General features: G+C 45.2%; 1 protein-coding gene across 9 annotated transcripts in view; it reads right to left on the bottom strand.

Moving 5' to 3' along the window:
* Positions 1-22,057, bottom strand: part of LOC132670999 (BEN domain-containing protein 5) — a 1,465,258-nt gene that overhangs the window by 240,258 nt on the left and 1,202,943 nt on the right. The window contains exon 1 of one of the 9 annotated variants that reach the window (XM_060621421.2): positions 13,624-14,034. The exons of the other annotated variants lie outside the window; for them this stretch is intronic. Coding sequence (XP_060477404.1) covers positions 13,624-13,849 — 226 coding nt within the window. The 5' untranslated portion in view covers positions 13,850-14,034. Of the gene's footprint in view, positions 1-13,623; positions 14,035-22,057 lie in introns of those variants that run through there. 9 annotated transcript variants of the gene reach the window in all.

Raw genomic sequence — 22,057 nt, 5'->3', positions numbered from 1 at the left:
AAGAAGGATATAGGGTGTGAGGGCCCTGCCCAGGGAAAAAAAGACTAGTCTTTGTTAACACCCTCAGCCTGAGCAGAGGTGAAAACGGCCTTTCCCACTAACTGGAGGAGCAATCCTCAGGTTCTATTTTCACAAGAAAGGCCTGTTTTTGTTCTCTTTGTGCCTATAAAATACATCCAATGAGTTAGGCTGAACAACAGTGGGGACTGTGGTCTTTCTAAAAGAGCAACAGCTTCTTCCTCCTACAGATCATTGTTGACTCTAAGTCAAAAAGCTGTGAAAATATAAAAGTGAAAGAAAGTGCTTCAAATGATGTTACGCTGAAATGGGGTAGGTGGGCGTTTCCACATGTGAAAAGCCAGACACAGAGGATGAGAAGGTGGTGTTAGGACTTCTGGATGTGTTGGGGCAAAGCTTCTGAGCTAGTTGTCAGTTTGATAAATTCAAGGGCAAAAGTTTGAGATGGAGACACCAAACTAGAAGTGACAAGCCACCCTCTGCCTCCCTGAGCCGAAAGTGTGTAGCTCAGGATCATGTTGGTTGGAGAGAAGCAATCATTCAGACGTGCAACACTAGGTAATATTTGCACTGAGGACAATCCTCAGCTCATCTCATGCAACCCTTTCAAAATGCAATTAGGAGACTGAGGTTCCAAATGGTGAAGTCCACATATCTGTGTACTCAACAATCAGGCCCCAGGGATACAGGAATAGCAGTACAGTTCACGTTCGCATTCTGGAGAGCTCACTGTTGTGCAAGGTCATAGAAGTTAGTGTCAAAACATGAATAGTATGAGAACTCAGACCCTGTACCCAGCGTCCACGGCATTTTCTCCTATGCCTCAGCATAACATTTCCTGAGAATATACACTTACAAGATCTAGCCTGGGCCCCAGAACATGGAGAACGAGCACCCAGTTGTGGGAACACACAATAAAACCACTGAAAAAACAATAATCCAAGATCTTCAATACTGAGTTTGAATAAGGGGGAAGTAACTGTTTTCAGAGGCAAGGGAGATCACTTTGGTCAGTGCAACCATGGTAGGTGCTTGAGAAGAGGCAGCATTTGAGCTAGGCTCCTTACTAACTGACTTACTGAGTGAGTTACTCTACTTCTCTGATCCTGCTTCCTCATCTGTGACTCACTCACTTGGCCAGGATGTTGTGAAGTGGCCAGGATCACTTCTGTATCAAGTTCTAGTAAGAACCTGAGTGGAGTGAATGGTATTTGGGCAGTTTTCATAAAAGGATAGCCATTTAAGGGTGATAAGAATCTGGAGGCAGCTGGGTGGCTCAGTTGGTTAAGCGTCCAACGTTGGCTCAGGTCATAATCTCATGGTTCATGAGTTCGAGCCCGGCGTCAGGCTCTGTGCTGACAGCTCAGAGCCTGGAGCCTACTTTGGATTCTGTGTCTCCCTCTCTTTCTCTGCCCCTCCCCTGCTTCTGTGCACACACACTCTCTCTCTCTCTCTCTCGCTCTCTCTCAAAAAACAAATAAAAACATTTAAAAAAAAAAGGGTGGCAAGAATTTGGACCACACAAAAGGGACAAAGACTAGAACCTAAAAAAGGAACGTTGGGAAAATATTCAGACTGGTATGGTTACTAAACATGGTTCAGTAACAGGCAGAAAAAAGAGGTGAGGAAAGAAGTTAAGGCAGTTGGAGCTTAGAGAGTAAATGGCCTTGAATGCCAAGGTAAGAAGAACTGAGGTCCAGCTAATAGGTGTGGGGAAAAAACTAGGAGTGGGGCAACCCGGATTCCAAGTCCAGTCCTGCCACTTGGTGGGATAAGAAGTCAGGCAAGCTGCTATGTCAGTGAGTGTCATTCTTCTCTTTCTCTTTCTCTTCTCTTTGAGTATGTATCTCAAGTGGGAATCAAATCAGCTGAGTAAATGTGCACTGAAAGCAACAGAGCCCCGTCTGTATATATGGTGGGTGGCGAAGCTCGGTAGAGCCTGCTGCAGGTTTGCTTTTGGGAGTGGAGACCTGTCCAGCTGCCTGCCTGGGGTGCTCCACTCTCTACCTGAGGCCCCACCCCCACCAGCTATACCCAAGGCTCCATGCTTGCCCAGCTAACTGGAATGCCCCCCTCCTTTCTTGTCTGCCTGGCAAACTCCACACAGCCTCCATTCACCTCCTCCTTCCTCCTCAAAGGTCCCAATACACATTGTACAAACCTCTAGGTAGCTTATTTTCTTACTCTGCTGAGATCATCTGGTTTGAAGTCAACCTTCCCCACTGGAGTGTGAGTTACCTCAGGGCAGGGCCCAAATCCTAGACCTGGCCATACAACAGGGAATCATCAAACAAAAATGTTTAATGGAAGAATAATTTTAAAAAAGAGGCTACACCAATAAACCTATGAAAAGGTGCTCACAATCATCAGTCATTAGGGAAGCGCAAATCAAACACATAATGAGATACAACTACCCACTCACTAAGACGGCCATAATGAGAAAACAGAAGGGAAGAGAGAAGAAACAGAACAAGCAATGAGAGGATGTGGAGAAACTGGAGCCCGCATTCACTCCTGGTGAGAATGTAAACTGGGGCAGCCACTGTCGAAAACAGTCTGGCAGTTCCTCCAAATGTTACATATAAGACCATCATATGACTAAGCAATTCCACTCCTAGGTATACACCCAAGAGAAATCAACACATATCCACCAAAAATTTGTGCATGGATGTTTATAAGCAACATTATTCATAATGGCTAAAAGGTGGTGACAACCCAATTGTCTATTAATTGGTGAATGGATTAAAAAAATGTGGTATATCCATGCAATAGAATATTACACAACCATAAAAAGAAATGAAGTGCTGACAGATAGCGACAACACGATGAATTCTGCAAAACATTATGCTAAGTGAGAAAAGCCAGACACCAAGGCCACATGTTGTCTGGTTCCACGCATGTGAAACACCCGGACAGGCAAATCCACAGAGACAGAAAGTATGTTTGCCAGGGGCGTAGGGGGAAGAGGCAACGAGAAGTGACCACTTAATGGGTAACAGGGATTTTCTCTCTCTCTCTGCATGTGTGTGTGTGTGTGTGTGTGATGAGAATGTTCTGTCATCAGATAGTGAAGATGGTTGCAGAACACTGTAAATATACTAAGAATTGCTAATTTGTACATACTTCAAAATGGTCTAAATAGTGAATTTTATGTTATTAGACTTCAGTTAAAAAATAGGCTACCACTTGTAGCATGTCTACTACCTACCAGGTACCATCATAAGGCTCTTTACTTACATTACTACATCTCACAACAATCCTGCAATTATTAGCCACATTTTTTTTTCCCGCAAAAAAAGAAATGAGACTCAAAGAAGGCTTAGTGCCATCCAGATGGGAAGATGCAGAGTCAGAATTTGTTCTAAGTCTCTCTACCTCCAGAGCCCATGCTCTACCCTTTCTAAACACAGGCCTATAACATGCAGAACCAGAATAAATGTTGAACGGATGAATGATGGCCATAGATGAAAACATCCAAATTCCCCAGCCCGAAGTTCAAAGCAGAAGACCACTTTATTCCTGCTCTCCTGCATCTCCAGATGCCTCTGTCCTCAGGAAGCCTCCAGAAAGCAGCAGTGATCATCACCAGACATAACAGAAACAGGTTGTAGCCAGGCCTAAGGACTTGAAATGGATTCTTTGAAAAGGTAGGCTGAGCAGTAAAGTCTGAAATGACAAGAGTGAGTTCCAGAAAGGAGCAGAAGCAGATAGTCCCTCCAACCCCATGCCTCCTGATCTGGACACATGGCCAGGGAGATCCCGAGGCTCCTCTGGGAGCTAACTACTTCCTGGTTCCATCTTAATGCTCATCAGTCTCCAACTTGACTGGTGGTGCTCCAGGAATAAGGGCTCAGGAAGCCCTGGGGCCTCCATTCATCCTTTTCTGTAGGCAGTGCACATTTACTGAGCTCTGGTCTCAGTTTGGACCACTACAACCCAGAATGTACCAAGAACCCCAACCAGAAAGCAAGATTTGACTTCCTGAGAGATGCTGCCACACATGGGGCAAACCTCTGGGTCTCCAGGCCTTCCTGACCCTAATCCTGATTGAAGGTGGTACCTCACATCTGTATCTAAGCTACAGAAAATTAATGAATAATCAGTGTCAGCACAAAAAGTGGAAGAAATGGTTGGGAGAGGGAGGCCCAGGATCTAATAAAAGCAGCATGGTCCTTTGAATGAGGTGGTCCTAGTTTGGAATTCTGTCTCTTCCACATACTAACTGTGGGAACTTGGGCACACTACTTAACCTGTCTGAGTCTCAGTTTCATGATCTATAAAATGGAAATGATAAACTGTTTTCCAAAAGATGGTGCATGTAAAACACCAAGCACAGTGTCTTTCTTGTCACAGGTGTTCAATGAATAGCTGCGCTGAGGCTATCCCTGTGGGTTATGTGCTTGGCTTTTATCCCATGGCAAAAAGAACCACTGCGGGTATCTGACACAGACTGAGACATGATGAAAGAGATGTTTTGGGAAGATTAATGTGGCAGTGGCAAGCAAGATGGATGAGGTGTGAGGAGGAGACTGAACATAGGGTGACAAGAAGCTATAACTCTTGACTGGTCACAATAATGAAGGTGAACAGTGGTGTGGATCATCTAAGGCAGCAAATAACCTCATGTAGCATTATAATGTGGCTTTGGGGTGTGCTTCTGGCTTCAAATTCCAGGAAACCACAAAAGGAACCAGCAGTGGACTCAGAAGGACGAGGAAAACTCTCTAGTCAACCTGCCTTTGCAACTGTTCCAAGCTTAAGACTAAATAATCAGTTCTCAGGTAAACAAACAAATATGTAGCCTCTGAAGAGACAACCTTTACTGATTCTGACTGCCTAATTCTCTTGTTTCCAGGGGAGAGAAAACCACCAAGGATTTGGGCATCAACTATTTCCTCCTCCTTTGCAGCTGCTGTGATGTCAGTTAATTTCATTCATCCATTCAACAATAACTAAGTACCTACTGTGTGCCAGGACCCATGCCAAATTCTTTATTAACATCAATATACTTAATCCGTCTGAGAATTCAACTGAAGCAGAAACCAAGGCTTAAGGAAGTGAGATGGCTTGCCTAAGACATAAAGCTATCATACAGTGGAAACAATTCCCAATCAGGTCTGCACAACACTCAGGCCCTCCCTGTTCGTATCATGTAATTATCCTATAGGAACAAGAGAAAAATGTTTAAGTCGCTAAAATATCCTCAACTGAACTACAAGGCACATATATAATGATGAGCATGTCCATATAACTTCCAGAGTGCCTGCTTTCTCCTAAAACCTTGCCTACACGCAGAAGAATGTTGTGATAAATTCCCAAATTGAACTAGGCATTATACAAGTCCCATCTGACTTGATGGCAGACTCCTGAACTGCAAGCTTATCAAATCCACCCAGCTCTACATAATCCTCAGAGTCCTTATTCAAAGCCGTAAAATAGGGTAGAAGCTACTCTTCATTGGTGTCTGTTACTGACCTTTGAGAAAGAGACATCCCATTAAAGTGGAGGTACAGTAACAAGCAAACAGCGTCTTAGAAAACAGGCAGGTGGACAGGAATTGCAATGCAAGTCTGTCTTCAAAAGCGATGATAGCCCTGAAGGATTTGCAGCATACAGTTAAAATGGGAGAGGGACTGTCGTGACTCCCATCTTACATAAAATCATGCTGGATAATTAAAAGAATCCAGTATCAGAGAGTTTAATGTGGTGTGGGTTTGTTAGCTAGGGTGAAATTCTGAAAGGCCAAACACAAAATGTTGTACAAAAGTTGGTCTTGTCTTAAAAATATCTACAGGCAAGTTTAAAGTTTCTCGCATGTACAAAAATCCTGTAAAGTCTTACGATGTTTGCATGAAAAACAGACATGTCACAGAGAAGACACGCACATTGCGTTTTCTAGACTGTGGTGTTTGTTTTTACAGAATCCAAGGCAGGCAAAATTCTCAAGTTTCAAGGATTATATCCAGTCAAGAGACCAGAAAGAAGAGGGCCCGCTGTGGTATAGCAGAAAGAAATCAGGAGATGCTGGTTCGAGGCCTGGCTCTGTGGCTAAATCTATGGCTGATTGGGCACCTTTTTTTGGTTTTCTTTTCCGTAAAACAGAGGGACTAGACTAAAATCCTCAATGGGTCCTTCCAGCTCTGTGACCGCTGACCAGTCACAGGGAAATCCAGGTCTCTTTCTTTTCTGTGCAGCGCAGGGTAAGAATAGATGATCTCATCCCTCCAGGTGGGCACATTAGAAGAAATGTCCCACTGATGCCATTCAAGAAGGAGGAGAAGAAATTGCTAACCAGGTTTCAGTAGGTCTCCTTGCTCTCCCTCCCACTGCCTCACTGGCCTTGGCACAGGGCTGCAGCACAGACAATACTAGGAACTTCATCCTGCTGGCTCATTTGTCAGGGTAATGAATGGCACCAGCATAGGGTCACAAAGGGCCAAAACATACTGGGGGATGACTAGCCTTTCATGCTGAAGCCAAGCCCTAGGAGGATTTAAAATACACACAAGTTAAACTTACACTTATCTGCTTCTTACATGTGCTTGTTCCTCTAAATCAATCCTTTCCACGAATAGTAGTACCCACAGCTAAGGAAGCTGTTCTCTCAGGGACCCTTGGCTACCACAGTCCTTAACAGCGGCCTATATTTAGTGAGTACCTACTGTGTGCCAGACGGTTTTCCATATTACCTTGCTAAGTAACCCAGTGGGTGAGTAGCTGATTACTATTCCTGCATCACACTTGAGCACCTGAGACTCAGAGGTGAATTGATCTCCCCAAGGTCACACAGGTTCTAAGTTCCAGAGTCACTATTTGAACCCAGATAGTCAGACTTCAAAGCCCATCTTCTTTCATTCTCTAACACTTCCTCCTTGATACTTAAGGAAGTGACCTAGAGGTCCCCTAACCAAATTCTCTCATAGGGCAAGATTCCATTCCAGAATATCCTTGACCTACTTGCCACCTCCAGTGATAAGGAGCTTATCACCATGCTGGAAGCCCTTTTAGTTGTTCATCGTTCTCTCTGTTAATATCATATTCCTCCCACCAACTCCTATGAATTCCATTCTTTGCATCCAACTCTGCTTTTTGGACCCCAAAGAACAGGCCTGATACTTCCTGCACTGGGGGCAAACTCAGACACTGAAAACTACCAAAATACCCCATGCAAATCTTTTCTTCTCTTGCTTATATATACTTAGCCATCCTTATGTCTAACCAATAGCTCTGAGGAAAAAGTAGTTGTATGTAGTTAAGAGAAAAACAAGCCTAGATCTGGGATCCAAAGACTCTTTCTTAGTTTGATTTTCAGGACACCCTTCTGTCCTGGTTACTACTCGATTCTCTGTCCATCTCTATTTCTTCCCAGTCACCTTTTTTGGGCTCTTCTTCAGCTGTACCCTTAAAAGCTGATGTTCTGAACAGTTCTGCCTTGCATGATTCTTCACTCTGCACCCTCTCCCGCTGTGACCTCACCAGTCTTGTGGCTAATGACTTCCACATTTGGATCTTCAGCCCAATTTCAGAGTGCTGTCCTGAACCTTGGCCATACGCCTAATTGCTCTCCTGGAGCATCCACCCAGATGTCCCACAGGCCCCTAAGATTCAACTTGTCTCAAGCGAAACTCATCATCTCTTCCAACCAACTACTCTTCTAGTGCTCCCCATGGAGGGAGGAGAGGCCAGATCACCACATCCTCCTCACCACAACCAGGCTGTTCCCTAGTCCCATGGATTCTCCTTTCTTGATCCCTCTCAGACCCATCATGACCACTGCCACCTTAGTTTAGGTGTCACACTTTTTGAATGAACTGACTCACACTTCTCCACAAGCCCTGAGTACGTGGGAAGATTCAGTTCATTGCCTGGCACCTATCACACCTGCTATACCACTGTTTGAATAGCCCGCTTCTCCCAGGTAAAACAAGAAGCCCTATTTTATAGGGATGTAGACAGAGTACATAGAAATTCTTAGCACTGGACCTGGAACCTGGTGAGCACTTCATAAATATTTAGTAAGTTAGTCCTTAAAGGCAAAAAAACAGAAACAAAAAACAATGCCCATTCCTCCTGCATTTCCCTCCAGCATATGGCTGACCACCTAGTATAACTCAATACCAGCAGAACTTAAATACATCAGAGAAAACCTCTTCAGGGCATGTATGCTTTTCTGGTAAGCATTTTAAAATGAAGAGTTCACACATCTCTCTGTCTCTCTAAGGAGCTTATAAGACAAGCAGGTAGGCACAGTAGAAAGAGAATTAATCTTGGAGTCAAAGATCTAAATTTGAACTCTACTTTTCTGGTGTGTTTTTAAAAATAAAAACTAGTGTGTTCTTGAATAACAAAACACCACACAAAAGAGAAAGACCTCAGCTTGCCTGGGGGCAATTTTTTTCTTTCATCCTGTGAACCAGAACTCTGAAGTACTCTGTAGCACATACCATTTAGTTGTAACAAATCTGTGGTTCTCCAACAAGATAAATCACATCAGACTGAGCCTTCAATGGTTAACATTTCAGTGGAATCTGCAACAGATGACAGCAGGCAAGTTCCAATCTTTGCTCCAATGTGTATTAGCAGAACATGTCAAAACCTAAATTAAAAGTTTTCACTCGCTTTAAAAAAAAATAAATCCTTTTGTTGGCAGTCTCCCACTGATGACATGTAACAATCTTTGCATATGAAATCGGCTAGTCCCCTGCTTCGCTGCTAACTTTGTAGAAGTTCCAAAGCGTTTCTGGAGCAAGTGATCTATTTGGACCGACAATGCCAAGCTGGGACCTGAGCCCTGAATGAGCTAAAATTACCAAAGCAAGAAGAACGTGGCTTTGGAAGCTATTCCCCCCCAAGTGTGGGGTTTTTCTAGTCAAGGGAGTGATAAAGAATGTTGACTCTTTCCAGATGAACAACGTTGAATGAAACCTCAGAATCCCGCTGCAGGTTTCTGCTCTGAAAAACAAGTTGCTGCTACAGAGGTTCCTGTCCTTTCCTACTTCCGCTCCCCAAACATAATAAATGCACCTGTCTTCCCCAAGTTCATGAGTTCAGCACAGGCTGGCTGGTGTGGACTGCGTGCTGGGCACTTGCAGGCACAGAGACCAGGGAGATGGGGCACTGTCCTAGAGGAGTTCACTGGCTGGTAAGGTAGACAGGCACACTGAAACAAAACCCAAAATGCTAAGATCCATAAGCAAGGGACAAGCAAAGCAAAGGGAGAGCTCTGAGGAGGGAGAATCTCCTCTTGGGGCAGAGGGTAGAACCGGGAACACCCTTGAGGCAGTGGGGCTCCCAGTGTATTTTGTCCCCTCCTCTACAGCCCTCAGCTCGCTGGACCACAAACATGTCACATGTTTGCCTTTCCCACTCGAAGGTGAGCTTCATGGGCAGAGGCCCCACATCAGACAATGATTAATCCATCTTTGTTGGCTCAAAGGAGTGCCTGTGGGTGTGTTCTCAAGAAGGCACGAAATACCGGAGGTCTATGGAAAGTAGGAAGGGTGGATGAGGCTGGAGAAGTAAGGGAGGGCTCGGGCTGGTATAAATGCCAGGAAGCTGAAGTTTAATTCACTAGGCAAGAGGGAGCTACAGAAGGTTCTAAGGAGAGAAGTGAATTGACCTAAGACTTTGTTTTAGAAGATTATTCTGATGGTGATTTAGAAATGAGACTGCAGAAAGGGTGAGCAACTAGAAGGCCTCTGCATTGGTTTAGACAAAGAAAAACTGGTACAGGCCTGAATGCGCAGCAGCAGTAGGGCTGGAAAAGAAAGACTTAAAAGAGAACCTGCAAAGCCCACCTAGAATTGGCCTTTTCTTTGCTCCCACCCCTCTCCCTGCCAGTGCCTGGCTTCTACCTATAATTCTTACCATGGGCCCTATGACTACATATTACCTGAGGATGATGCCCCTTTCTTCTCCATCACTCTGCCCCTGACAAAAACCTATACTTTTCAGGGCCTGATAAGTGAACTCTTGTCTGCCCCAGGTCGTGCTGTCATTTCAATGCCAGTACCTCAGCTGTACTGGTGCATTCACTTATTATGGCACTGGGCCTGGCATGTAGGAAGTAGTAAAGGGACATCTGACCACCAAAGGAATTTAGCACACCCAAATAATAACATAGCATAGGTGCCTGGATGGAATAACATAGAATTTTAAGACTGAGCCTACTGAAACCAGTTTTTGCCCCATAAAAACCACAAAATTCAATCCTATGAGCCACAGTAGCAGGCCAGATTGCAGTTGGATAATAGTGAGCTCTCGACATGGGTAGCTCTCACTTTCACAACCTGTTTGGCAAATAAATGAGAGTGAGCAAAGAGAGACCAACGGTAAACCAAGTCTTGAGTCACATGGCTCCTCTACGGAGGATGGGAGCTCCTCTGAGATTTCCTCAGTAAAATGACAACTAAAGGCAGAGAGGGCACGGAGTGTGTGCTCTGTAGGAGGGAGGCTGGTAAGAGAGGAAGAAGACGAGCAGAATGGGCTTGAAAACTCTGAAATGAAAACTGTCCACTGGCTCAAAAACTGGCCTTGAGCTACACATTTCAGGGTCATTTCTTCCATTGGCTTTCACTCCTTCCAAGCATGCTGTGGGGTGGGTGGGAAGATTAGCTACTTTACAAAGCAGACTGCCAAGCAGGGCCTTGGCACTGGAAGACCTGTTTTCCAAGGCCAGCTTTGCCATTTATTAGCAGGCAAGTCTCAGCCTTGGTGTCCTCATCTATGAAATGGAAATAGTCATAGCGATCTCTACCGACAGGGGCAAAGGGAGGACTAACAGAGACAATGCACACACACGTAGCAAAATCATCAGTACAGGTGGGTTTGTTTCTTTTTTCCTTGAAATGATATCACAATCTGTTGAGAGGAGGGCTGTACTGTAGGGTCTGATGCAAATGAAGCCATGACATAAACCACCACAGGCTGGAAAAATGCAACGCCCCACAGCAGTGTCTTTGACATTTCCTGGATATAAGAAGAGGTACACTTGAACACAGCTCTGGGTTGGCCCTGGGAAATAGCCAGTAAAGTAACACACTTGTCACCCAAAGCCATAAAGTAGCCCTAAAACTGCCCCTGAACCCATGCTGTTGTTGCCAGAGAGGGATTAATTACTCATGGCTAATTCACAAACATAAAGCCATCTCTGCCTCACCATTGAGAGCTCATCTCCTCACATTTGATGCCACAACACATTGGTGTTTATACCTGGGAGATGCCAGAAGATGAGCTCTTTAAGATGAAGTCACTGTGAGCAATTCTCAGAGCCACCACGTTCAAGTCAAGATGGAATTTCAAGACACACAGGAGAATTCTCTCAGGATAAATGAATCCCCAAACCCACCCTGGTCCTTTCAATCAGGTCTGCAGCCAGGGCATCGGCTCCCATTTAAAAATTAACCAGCTGATTAGAATTCGAAATGTGGTCTATCCTCAAGTTGTTTCTTCCTCTCCTTTTCTCCTCCCAAGAAAAGAAGTGAACGAGGTAGGGGAGGCGCTTTCAACTCACTTTGCTCAACTGGCACCATGGTTCTTCTCTGGATCTACTCTGCCAATTTCCAGATGGTGCCTAGATGTGTTGTTGTTGTTGTTGTTTTTAATGACCCCAGAGATTTATCAACATTCCAACTTGGAGGATGAATAGTCTATAGATTGAAGATTCATGGTTCTAGGACCAATAACTACATTTCTCACTTATGAGGACTTTCATTGATTTTTAAAATCAGAGTCGGTGAGGGCTGCCTAGCAGCCTCTCTGCAGTGCTTGAAGAGCCAAGCAGTTTGTTTGCTGAAAGAACAAGTGGATGAATGAACAATCTCTAAAGGAGGAAAGCAGTCATTAACACACTAAGTCACATACATACCACTGACTTCTGACACACACCCCTTCCCTTCTCCTAAGGCCCTTCCAGATCTAGGAGTATAATACAATCATCAAGAAGCATGCTTTCTTTTCTTCTAGCCAAAGGGAAGCTGAGGTTACAACCTAGTTACAACTTCCTCAGGCCTATACTCTTGGGAAATAATTCCCTAGCCCCTTCCGTTAGGTAATTAAAAGCAAACGAACAAAATAAAACCTAATCAGCTACAAAGGTTTCCCTTTTCTATCTACATGCTTCCTCTCATTCTGGTTTTCTGGACTCATCTGTCCTCGGGTGTTGTGAATGGGCCTACACCCCTGTACCCCGGAGTGTGTCAGAGAAGTGGTGAGGATACAGTCTGTCAAAAAGGGCGACCAGTCTTTAGTTCTTCTTCCCCACTCCTCAACTGCAAACCCACTTTCCAGAGGCCACGTGAGGTGGTGGAAAGGACCTAGAGTCACAAGCCAGAGCTCTGACCTGCTAATTTGCCATGGGACCCTAGGCAAGTCACTTCTGTGTTTCAAGCCAGTTTCTTTATCTGCCAAGTTTAAATATGATACATGCTGGCTTCATCTTTCAGGTTAAATGTGAGAAAGCAAAGGAAGTCGGAAAGATTGGAAAGGTCTTAAAACTACATCTTCATGCAGTTAGGAACTGGCCTTCCCTTCCTAACCCCGGTCTTCCCTTCCAAGTGGAGACCGGGCCAGCTGACTATCCCTGCCCACTCCAAGGTACCCGCCCCACCCCCCCACCCCCCAGCAGCAGCTAAAAGGCTGCTCCCCAAAACAGAAGTGATACTTTCTTCTTCCTCTCATGTCTGTACCCAAGTCTCTCAGTACTAGCTGGGAAGGAGTGTCCACTGACTTCTCTTTACAAAGGAAAAGGTGCCTCAATGTGGCAGAAATAACTTGGTGTAGGAGGCTGATGGGCTGGTTTCTTGTCCTATCAGCTGCTGAACCTCAGTGTCCTCATCTGTCAAAATGGGGATGAGACCACCTGCCTTGCCATTTGTCAGGGCCCTGAGAAAGCAGGAATGGGAGGTCTGGTCTTAACCTGACCAGAAACTCTTTCCTCGCCCTCAGCTCTCAACCCAGGGAGGCTTCTGGGAGATTCAAAAGGGGTGTGGAGGCTGAGGGATGCTGAGTGCCACTACTACCTCTGCCACCTAGCCAGGAAGGGGCAGGAGAGAGAGGCATGCAGAGATCAAGGCCTCCTCATCCTGTCCAATGATGACCCGGATGGGACAAGCATGTCATAGCTTCCTTCTGTGAAGGGGGACTCCCACCTAGAAGAGTCTGACAACATCCAGCTAGCCTCCTCAGTTCCAGGAGGCACCAAGGGCCTTAAAGGAAGACAGACAGAGAAACTTGAGGAGACAGAAGGAGCAGAGAGGGAAAGGACCAAAGAGAAGGTGAGAGGCAGAGAAATGAACGTGCAAAGGAAGGGAGAGAAAAGAAAAGTGAAGGAACCAGGAGAACAGGCAGAAACAGAAAGAGGACTGACGGAGAAAGAGCGATGGAGACAGACTGACAGCGCGGGAGTGTCGGGGAGGCGGGGAAGACAAAGGGGACCATCCGGTGTTTTTAACTGGTCTGGCCTTTTCGAGCCACCCCATCCCCAAAAGAAAAGCCTAGGGGGCGGGAGGAGGAGGCCGAAGCGAGCAGAGGCTCCCCCCGGCCCCCTCCGCCCCGGGTCCCTGCCCCCGCCCGGGTCCCGCCGTCCCTCCCGGCCCGCTCGCTCACCTGCCAGCGCCAGGATCTGGGCCTTGTGGAGCAGAAGCGCGCCCCAGTCGCGGGGGGCGCGCGGGGGGCTCTCGGGCCCGGCGCCCAGCTCCTCCGGGCCCCGGTACACGGCGTACACCTTCTGGTTGTCAAAATCCAGCCGCGAGCGGGGGCTGAAGTCGCGCACGCACGACACTGGCAGCGCGTAGCAGACGTTGTCCTCCAGGAACCGCACAAAGGCGTACATGGTGGGCGCCGGGGGCGGGCCCCGGTCGGGCCGGTCAGCCCGCGGGGCGGGCGCGGAGGTGGGGACCCGGCGGGGGGCGCGGGCCGCGCGGCCGGGCCGGGGGGCGGGGGCGGCTCCCCGGGACCCGGGCTCCCCCCACTGTTATTGTTCCTGAAAGCACCGCTCTGCCAATCGGCTGCTCTCGCCTGGGCGCGGAAAAGGGAGGGAGGGGGGGTAAGGGGGCGGGGGGCGGGTGAGGGGGGTTTGGAAGCGCACCGCCACTCGCAAAGTCAGACCCGAGCAATCACAGCCGGAGCGCGATTCGCGTAGGGAGAGGAAAGGGCAGGGAGACTGAATGGCAATAATAATAATAATAACAACAATAGCATTGCAGGAGAGGAAACAAATGCATCGACGAAAAGTCGCGCTGCGTGCGGAGAGTATGATACCGCTTCAACAATCGCGCTGCAAAACAAATCGAATCGCAACAAAACTGCACTGCAAAGGAGGGAAGAGAGTGTGAGAGAATGAACGCAGGGTATGGGAGGGGGGCAGTCTCGTTGGGATCCCTTAGTGTAAACTTGCACTTGCAAGCAAGCAGAATTTTAGAGTGTTTCAAATAATTGTAGCCACTCCTCTTAGCTCCTTTAGTTCCCTTATCATTTTTTTCTTCTTCTTTTTTTGCAAAACTGCCAGGTCCTGCTGTGGGGAGGGTCAGTCAGCCAGAAACGTTCTCCCAGAGCTGCCAAACTAGTTCTGACCAGACCGGGGGCTTATCTGGGATTTCCAGTTGGACCAGCTGGCTGGGGTGGTGGAGGGTTAGTCCAAGGCAGCTCTCAGCCAGAGAGAGCAGGGGGCGACCCTCTCCCCTGTAGTCTTCGTCCACCGAAGCCCCTCTCCACCAAGTGGCTGGGACCACTTGGAATGAAGCAGGGAGTGGAGGGGTGCTCTGAGGGAGGCAAGCCCAGGGTTAGCTGGACATTTTGGAGCACTGTGAGTTCAGGAATGGGACTCCGAGGAATACCAGTCTTTGCTCTGTCCTTAGTTTTCTAGGTGGAAAAGAGCTTAGAGGGGCTTGGGTACCCCCAGACTAGTCATGAAACAACTGAAAAAGGGCTGACGGGACTCTACTCACAGGGACCAGAGCCTGTTCAGAGGGGACCAGCAGTCTCACACTGACGCCCCTGTATCATACATGGCTGCTTATATCCCCAATTTCCAGCCCAGGCCTGGCACTTGGTAGGGACTTCAATTTGGTGTGAAGAACAATAAATAGAAATCTGCATTCAGCCAGCCATCCAGTAATTCCTTCTTCTAGTCAAGTAACCGATAATTTTTGGGTATGCACTATATGCCTGATTCTGGCTAGGTGCTAGTAGTAGAGAGATGAACAGACCAGACAAACACCTAGATTCCTTGTAGTGTTAGTGCATCAGAAATGAGGTTTTGGATACCTATGCCAAAATTAGATATGTTATTAAATGGATAACACCTTCCCTGTCCTCAAAACCCTTATGGTCCCGTCTGAGAGTAGTAAAAATGTTTAGGTAAGTGATTATGTTATAGTCAGACAAGTGTTCTCATGGAGGAATGCTTAATGGAGGTGGCAGACCTAATTAAATGTAATATGTTTTAAAATTTATTTAAATGAACTCGAGCTGTTAAAAAAAATGCACTAAAATATTGTTTCATAGTAGTGGTGAGTGATTTTGTTTTCTTTGTGTTTTACATTTATATGTTTATATTTAACTATTTTCCACAATAAGCAAGCATTATGTTATGATCAGAAAGTATTACATATTATTATTATTATTTTTTTTTAACGCCTACTTATTTTTGAGACAGGGAGAGACAGAGCATGAACAGGGGAGGGTCAGAGAGAGGGAGACACAGAATCTGAAGCAGGCTCCAGGCTCTGAGCTGTCAGCACAGAGCCCAACGTGGGGCTAGAACTCATGGACTTCGAGATCATGACCTGAGCCGAAGTCGGCCGCTTAACCAACTGAGCCACCCAGGCACCCCTACATATTATTTTTAAAAAAAGCACTCTACTCACATTTTGGATCAGCTACACTAATGATGAAGCTGGTAAGCCAAAACCCCCAAATTATTTCATCGTGATTTGGGGATTATGTTAAACGGGTGAACCTCATTAACACACATCTCCCAGATCCAAATGCACAGGTCAGATTAAGCTCCCTTAAACCATGCCTGTGGTATATATGTGGTTGTAGCCAGATATGACCACTAGTTTCCTGATGCAGATGTTGGCTTGACGTTGACCCACATGCTTGTGGAAAAATGAGGTGCCACACTGAGTTGTTCCAGAAGATTTACCTTCATGATTATGATTTCTTTGGACTGATCTTAAATGAGGTTTTATCTTAAGAATACATTCCTATGGTGGCCAAGGGGAAGTAATGTGTAGCAAGGCTTCTGATAATTCACAAGATGGATCATGCAGAGTTGGCCATATTTAATGAAAGTCCATGAAGCTCCAAATTAGGTTTGCAAAATAATTTCAGGTAGTACCATGGCCAACCTCCTATGCCATCTAAATGAAAGTGACCCCCAAATACAGTATCAGTCTCCTCTTTCTTACCACTTTACTGGAAATAGTACATACAGACACTTTTTAGTATATGTGCTGCCGAAGCGAGCACACAGACACTTTAAACTATCTGACATTTCCCAAGATATCATGCTTTATCAGGTCCCAAGCCTTTATGCTTGCTCTGCCCTCTTTCTGGGAAGTTCTTCCTCTTAGGGCACATGCTGACATCAATTTCCCCCAAACCAGCTCTAATGTCACCTCCTTTGTGAAGTCTTCCCCAACCGCTTGCACTCCTGAAGCACAGGTGATCTCCGTCTACTATTTTGTGCCAGCACCTTTTATCTTCCCTCATTACAATGAGCTCTTTGAGGGGGTACAAAAAAGGCTGAGTAACCTCGGAATCCCAGGTTCCTAGCATATTTAGATGCTTATAAAACAAATGTATTAAAGAAAGATAACACGAGGTGCACCGTTTTTCTGAAAATCTGCCCCCTTTTTTCAGAGTTGGAGCTGAACCCAACTCTATCTCATTCCCAGTGACCAAAGGGTAGGCACTGTTTCCACTCCTTGTAAGACAGATTTGTGAACATGTTAAATATCACCATACCCTCAGTTCCCCACCCAAGTCAGAGTAAATAATTCTCATAAGAAGGCAATTCCATGTCCCAAGAACCCAGAAAGATGAAAAGAACAAAGTGACACGGATGCTAGCAGAGTAAACACAGACTCAAATACATTTTGCACGTAGGTGCACAGATTCTAGAGAAGGAACGACAGGTACGCAGGTATGGGATGCTCAAAGAGATACCACTGGACAGCCTAAGGGCAACAGAAAGACATCCCTGCTTCTGCTTCCGGTGTGACTCACACAGTCAGTCTTTAAACACAGCTTCATGGAGAACCTACTAAGTACTTCCTCTGCCCTAATGGAAATGGAGTCAAAGTACCTCTGACATGGAGACGCTAGCCCCAGGCTTTACACATATCAGAAACTCAAGACAGTGCTGATTCATTGATTAGCAAGCAAAGGCAGTTCAACAGTATAGATTTCAAACTTAAAGAGGTGGTTAAAATGTCAGGTTCGACCAAATCATGGTTGAATCCCCTCTTCAATATCCCTCTCCAATAGTCATCCATATTCCTCTTACACAGTTCTAATGTCAGGAGGCTTACTAGCACCCCTTAACTTTTGGACACTATTGACTGGGAGAAAGGTCTTTCTTACTTACACTGGGGCAGAACCTTTCACCTTGTAGCTGCCATAGTAGGTTCACCACGAAGAGTCTCATGTCAGCTCTTCCAACATGGAAAACTTGGGATCCTGTCTCCTTAGGATCTTATCTATCTTCTGCTCAGACATCTTCATTTCCTTCGCCTGTCTTTCCTCATATGACCTGGTTTCAGTGATGATAATTGTGGTATCTGCTTTTCCTCCAAATGTTACTATAACCCAGGCATGCTGGAGCACCATGTATACATCTCAATTAATCCACACCAAACCCTTGAAGTGGGCATTATTAACCCCATGATAGAGTTGAGAAACTGGAGACCTACAGCAAAGCAGTTTGGCTGTGGGGGTCCCTGAAAGGTTGCAGTCATATTTACATTATAGACAGTCTGCTCTAGAGGCAGTGTAGGGGAAGGGTTGGGGGGGGGGGGCAACGCTGGGGAGTGGGAGGCCTGTGATGAGGCTAACTGTCCTGTGCTTGTCCCTCCCCAGCCCCCTCTTTCTGCCGGCCAAATGTACTTTGCCTTTCGTCCAAGTCATTTTAATGGAGCAGAAAATGTACACATCTGGGGAAGCTTTGCAACTGCAGCTCCATTGTGCTGTCCTGTGGAGTTCTGCAGAGCCTTGGGTGAATGTCAAGCTCCTTCAGTTTAGCCAGCTGAGGCATGTTCAGTGGCAGCAGCGGGACTTATGTTTCATATTACTGCATGGAATTCTCAGTGTACTTTGCAAAACTATTTTAAGGAGACCTGGGTTCTGTGAATTTTAAAAGCAATTGGAGCATGTCTTTTCAACCTCGTCACTAATGATTGACCACATTTTTTCATGATTTTGCCTTTTTTTTTTTCCTCTGTGATATTTAATTTGACTTTTAAAGTCTCTGCTTTAAAATTCTTGCTCCCACCCCCAGAAAGTAACTTGCTGGGCTGTGAGCTCAGGGCCCCCATCTTCTCAGGTAAACTCGAGGAAGTGGATAGGTAAACTAGGAGGCTCTGCACCTGCTGGGAGGCCCATGGTAGGCATTACCCTGAGTTGGGTACTGTCACCCCAAAGCAGGGGTATCAAGCCAATGCATCCACATAAACTCCCCATCATGAAGTCTGGCTGGATTTGGTTGTGGGTTTGGGGCAGGGGAAGAGAACAGCAGTAGAGAGCAGGAAGGAAGGAAAGAGAGGAGTTGCTGTTGAGGACAAACTCAAAAGCCAGTGGACATTGCCTGAAGTTGGAAGGAATGCCAATTTGTCATGCAGGTGACAGCTTGGAGGGCCAAAGGAGTATGGGCTTTGGAATTGGCCCAGCGGTTAAACCCTGACTTTGCCACATCTTTTCTGTGACTTTGGGCAAGACAATTCACCTCTCTGAGCCTCAGTTTTCTTATCTGTGAAATGAGGCTATCTTGTGGAGTTCTTGTGAGGCTCCGGGCAGGAATTTTTCACCCTCTCTGTTATCAGGATCACCTGGGAAACTTAAAAAAATATCCCATTTCCCAGCTCCTATCCCCCAAGATCTTGATTCAGTTGGTCTGGGGATAAGGCCTGGGCATTAATTTTTATTTCTTTTAAATTCCCAGATTATTCTAACATCAGACAAGGTTGAGTACTTCTAAGTTGTAAAATTTTAAGGTAACATGCCAGTCACATAGAAATTATTCAACGAGTTGTAGGTATTATTTTCAGGGGAAATATACAGAGTTCTGAAATGTCTATGTAACCTCTCTGAGGAACAGTAATTTCTTCATCTTAAACATGACATACCAATGTGAAAACAGGCAGCGTATTATTGTCTTAGGCCCCAGATCTAAATCCTGACCTAATAAGTAAGGCCTATTCTTCCTAAGTGTGTGGTCATGGACAAGTTTCTGAATCTCTCCAAGCCTCATTTTCTTTTTTTTTTTTTTTTTTCCAGTGTTTTTTTTTTTTTTTTTTTTTTAATATATGAAATTTACTGTCAAATTGGTTTCCATACAACACCCAGTGCTCATCCCAAAAGGTGCCCTCCTCAATACCCATCACCCACCCTGCCCTCCCTCCCACCCTGCCCTCCCTCCCACCCCCCATCAACCCTCAGTTTGTTCTCAGTTTTTAACAGTCTCTTATGCTTTTCCAAGCCTCATTTTCTTAAAGGGAATATTCATACAGCTTCATAGGGTTGTTATGAGGATTAAATGAGATATGTAAATGTAAATGTAAATGTTTATGTAAAATGATTGGCACAGTGCCTAACACATAGTGAGTCCTCAATAAATTGTAGTTGCTGCTATTGTCATGCATATTATTATGTTTATTATGAGAGCTCTTATCCCCTTGCTGAGAATAAGGAGCCAATGAATGTTTATTGTATCAAATTGAATATAATGAGTTGAACAACGCTGATAATTATCCAATAAGCGCCCCCAGCATGCTTCCATCCAAGTGCCACATCTTTTAAACCAGAGCCCTGGGCACAGATGGGTCACTAAAGAAGCTCAGATCTCACACATTCAGGCCTCTGAGGCTCGGGATGTTGCCCAAATTTGCAGCATACACTTCCAAGATATTGTGTTTGAAGCCATGCATTCTTTCAAACTGACTTTGTGAAGTACTTTCTTAGAATAAATAAAAACTTGTATGCATTACACAAAGTGTGAAATGCAAAAACATTTATAGCGATTGAAAGCCTTGTGAATTAGCACCTTGGCTTGATGTTCAGATCAAGCAGACAATGGTCAAGCTCAACCAATGAGATCTCAGGTCTGTTATGACCTTCTGTGGGTCACACACAGGAGTTGGTCATACAGATGACCTGAATCCAGGCATTCTACTTCAGTAGTATATACTCTACATAAGCAACACAAAGCAAACAAACTCCCAATGGTCAAAGACCAAAAAAAGTTTGGTCGAACAAGTATTTGTTTAGGGTTTTCCATATGCCAGTCTAGGTGCTAGGATACAACAGTGAAAAAACAGATAGGGTCTCTTCTCTAGTGGAGCAAACGAATTCCCAATGTAGCCCAAAAAACAGTAGAAACCCCATTTGTAGTTTTCTTTTAGTGCCACTAGATAGGTTGACATTTTCAAACAGTTATCTCTAAGGAGAAAACAAAATGGTCGAAGACCAGTAGAAGAGGTTGTGACAAGGGAACATTATTTGAATTGGTTTTGAAAAGAAACAAAAAAGTTGGCTTACCTTGGAAAAATGCAACTTGCCTCAATTATGAATTTTAATTAGGGGCCGATTAGTTTTAGAAGCTGCCTCTGGTTTCACTTATTAGATAAACTCATTCTGTTATTTTTCAGCTGAAATGTCACTTCTTCAGGAAAGTCCTTCCTGACTTGTTCCTCCTATTGGAGGAACCCTCCACAGACCTCTGCCCTCCACAGACTAGCTCAGGTCCCTTTTACATATTTTCACAGCTCCTTATATTTTTCATCGTGGGGTTTATTGTAATATGTAATATACATTTATTCTATTATTGCCTGTTTCTGCTGGTAGACCAAAAGCTCCACTAGAGAAGAGATCCTATAAATTTTCTTCACTGTTGTATCCTGCCACCTAGCCTGGCATATGGGAGATCCTAAACAAATTCTTGTTGAATTAGTGAAGTTGAAACATAGACCCTGGAGGAGAGGAAAGTTCCCAAAGGTGAGGAAGAAGAGGTATTCTCAGGGCTTTATTCTGTCCCTCTGAGTCTCACCTTCCTCTTGTGAGTGTGTCTCTGTTTCTGGGCCCCTCCCATGTCTGGTTCCCAAGTGCGGCCTCAAAAAACAATAAAAGCCCCCTTTGTAGTTTTCTTTTAGTGTCACTAGATAGGTTGACATTTTCAAAAGGTTATCTCTAAGGAGAGAACAAAATGGGTATCATTATAGAAAAATGTGCATAATGGAAAAATAGTCAAGTTGACAATCACACATAGTTGACACAGGCTAATTCCAATACCAAGATAATAGTATTAGGAACCTCACTGGCACAGTTCATGGGTCTCCTGGGAAACAAGATGGTGATTCAGCTTCATCCTGCAAGGCTAGACTTCCTTCTTACCCTGCTGTTGGCTGAAGTCACTGACTCTCTAACCCCCTAGTCTTCTGATGATTCCAACATTATTTGGTAGGAAACAGGTCCTTTAAAGACCATATGCTAGTTCTCTGGTTACCATCTCTGCTCATCTCAAGTACCTCCTGGCTCAGAATGTCTGCCTTTCACAGTCCTCATATGGTCAGAGTGCAGCCCACAGTGTCATTCACTCTTAGGCTTTTGTTTGGTAACTCTGGCTGCCATTCTGATGAGAGGCACAAAAGGGAACATTCATTTAGGAAGTCAACTCATCTCTGAAACTCATAGCAAATTATGAACAACTCTTTTTCTTAAGAATGTCTCCTAACCAGACCATAAATTCAGTATAAAATCAGAAGAAAGGAATGAAAATGGAACTAACAATTATTGATTTCCAGGACAGAAACAGTATCGATTG

The sequence above is a fragment of the Panthera onca genome, chromosome C1, assembly GCF_046562875.1.
Source record: "Panthera onca isolate mPanOnc1 chromosome C1, mPanOnc1 haplotype 2, whole genome shotgun sequence".
Taxonomy (NCBI): domain Eukaryota; kingdom Metazoa; phylum Chordata; class Mammalia; order Carnivora; family Felidae; genus Panthera; species Panthera onca.
This window is presented reverse-complemented; position numbering and strand designations above follow the sequence as displayed.